General features: G+C 54.5%; 1 protein-coding gene across 1 annotated transcript in view; it reads left to right on the plus strand.

Moving 5' to 3' along the window:
• PIGT (phosphatidylinositol glycan anchor biosynthesis, class T) overlaps positions 1–1,487 on the plus strand; it is a 6,296-nt gene extending 4,809 nt beyond the window's left edge. Inside the window, exons 9-12 of the mRNA XM_009998791.1 lie at positions 34–234; positions 729–894; positions 1,020–1,103; positions 1,235–1,487. Of these exons, the coding sequence (XP_009997093.1) occupies positions 34–234; positions 729–894; positions 1,020–1,103; positions 1,235–1,487 (704 nt within the window). The remainder of the gene's footprint in view (positions 1–33; positions 235–728; positions 895–1,019; positions 1,104–1,234) is intronic.
• Positions 1,488–2,434: the final 947 nt, after the last annotated feature.

Consider the following 2,434-nt stretch of genomic DNA (forward strand, 5'->3'; position numbering starts at 1 on the left):
CCCCATATTCCCACATCCCTTTCTCTCTGGCAGCGGAACTGCCGATCCCCGTGCTCCACGCCCAGCGCTACGTGAGCGGGTACGGGCTGCAGACCGGAGAGATCAGCACCCTCATCTACAACACCCACCCCTACCGCGCCTTCCCCGTGGTCCTGCTGGAGACTGTGCCCTGGTACCTGCGACTCTACGTGCACACCCTGACTATCATCACTAAGGGGAAGGAAAACAAGCCGAGTAAGTAAACCCTCCCGGGAGCTCGTGCCACCTGGTTTCCTTGGCACAAGTGGCTCATTCCAGAGATGGTTTAGTCCCTCCCTCGGGTCCTAGGGATCGCTGGGAAACTGGATTGGGAAACAAAACATCTTCAGATGTTTTCCCCAGCCTTCAGCACAGCACGCACAGTGGATGAGACTTTATTAAGTCTGTTTTGTAAGAGGCACATGGACAGTGTTTCGTAATGCAACAAGGGTCTAATTGATCCTGGTAGTAAAGGAGGTTCTGATTATATGGGTCCTACTTTGCATTTGTACCTTTCCTTACAAACACCTGACTTTTATGGGTCATCAGCTCTGAAGATGAGCCAGAATTAGCTTTAACACATGCTTTTTGCTGCCTCCTTGCCCAGAAAACCTCTCCCAGGACAGTGGAAGCAGGGCCACCCACCCTGTGGGAAACGTCCAGGATTAGACAAGGTTTCCCTGTTGCCACTGACACGTCTTTGGGGTTAGGTTACATCCACTACCAACCAGCCCAAGACCGGAGACGGCCTCACCTCTTGGAAATGCTGATCCAGCTGCCAGCCAACTCGGTGACCAAGATCACAATCCAGTTTGAGAGGGCCTTGCTGAAGTGGACAGAGTACCCACCTGATCCCAATCACGGCTTTTACGTCAGGTAACGACTCACCTCAGCTCTTTGGCTCCTTCTGGGCCTCGTGTAGGACTTGCTGCCCAGCTCTCTGGGGACAGGAAGAACACTTGCTGTCTCTTTGCTGACATGAGCATGTCCTTTCCCCTCAGTTCATCAGTGCTTAGTGCCCTGGTGCCCAGTGTCACTGCCATGAAGGACGTGGATGTGGAACAGAGCCCCCTCTTCACCTCGCTGTGAGTGCCCGTGCTGGGGAGTGGGGCTGTGCTGCAGTGCCTGCAGGCTGCTGGTCACTCTCATCCCATCTGGTGAGCACGAAGCAGTCCTGTGTGGGCTGACACTCCCTTTCCTGCTCCCAACTCTCCAGGTTTCCTTCCTCTGATGGCTCCAGCTACTTTGTGCGCCTGTACACGGAGCCGCTGCTGGTGAACTTGCCGACGCCAGACTTCAGCATGCCCTACAATGTCATCTGCCTGACCTGCACCGTGGTGGCAGTCTGCTATGGCTCCTTCTACAACCTCCTCACCAGAACCTTTCACGTGGAAGAGCCGAGCCGGGGCGGGCTGGCCAAGCGGCTGGCCAACGTCATCCGCAAATTCCGGGGGGTGCCTCCCCTCTGAGAAACCAGGGCAGCAGCTCAGCTGAGCTCCCTGGGTCTCCCCATGGAGCCCCGTGGCCAACACTGCTGCTGGTCTCTGCTGGAAGCAGCCTGCTCCATTTTGCTGCCTGGATCTCTTTGGGATCCAACAAGCTGAGAGATCGTGTCCCATCGTTGGGATGGGATGTGGCTCTGAGCTCCTTGACTACTGAACTGCACTGCTCTGGGACTGGGAAAGGTGTAAGATGCCTGTTTGGGAAAGGAGGAACAATGCTGGGAGTAAACTTGAGCTGGTTTGTACATTTGTGCTGCTCCTGCTTGGTTTTACTTTCTCAACCCCGCAGGCAGAGTTGAGCCCCTAAGACTCTGAGCTGTGAAGGAGGCTGGAGACCTGGGAAGGGTGGGATGTGCCCTTTTCTTTCCTGAGAAAAAGCTTTTCTTGGCCCCAGCTTCTTTTTGCTCACCCCTCTGCTGCAGCACAGGATCCTCCTCTTGACTCCCCAGGATCATTTCTGTGCATCAGCCCCGTGGCTCCCCTGCACCTAAGGTGTCCCCAGACCTTCAGGGAGCCTCTGGGCTCAGCAGACCTCAAGTGCTGAACTGTGGCCAAGCAGGATCTGCTGGTGAGTGACAGCCTCATCTTTCCCAGAGTCTGGAATGCAGGAACAAGGCACAGTCTTTGGTTATTTTTATACAAGACAAGGCACCCCTTTGCTGTGAGGTGATGCTCATGGTGCTGCTCAGCCCCTGGTGCTGGTTTTGGGGTATGTCCTGCACGTTCTGTACGTAGCTTTTGTGATAGGAATAGACAACTGGCTCACAAACAGCTCAACACAGCAGAGGGAAATAATTAGGATATTCCCCAAAATAAAAGCAAAGCACAGCTAGAAGTCCTTTAAAAGCTTCTGCCTGAAGAGAAAGACCATGAAACCCCCACTGCCTCCTGTCCTGTGCAGGACACTGGTCTGG

This window comes from Chaetura pelagica, unplaced genomic scaffold, assembly GCF_000747805.2.
Source record: "Chaetura pelagica isolate M959 unplaced genomic scaffold, ChaPel_1.0 scaffold275, whole genome shotgun sequence".
NCBI lineage: Eukaryota > Metazoa > Chordata > Aves > Apodiformes > Apodidae > Chaetura > Chaetura pelagica.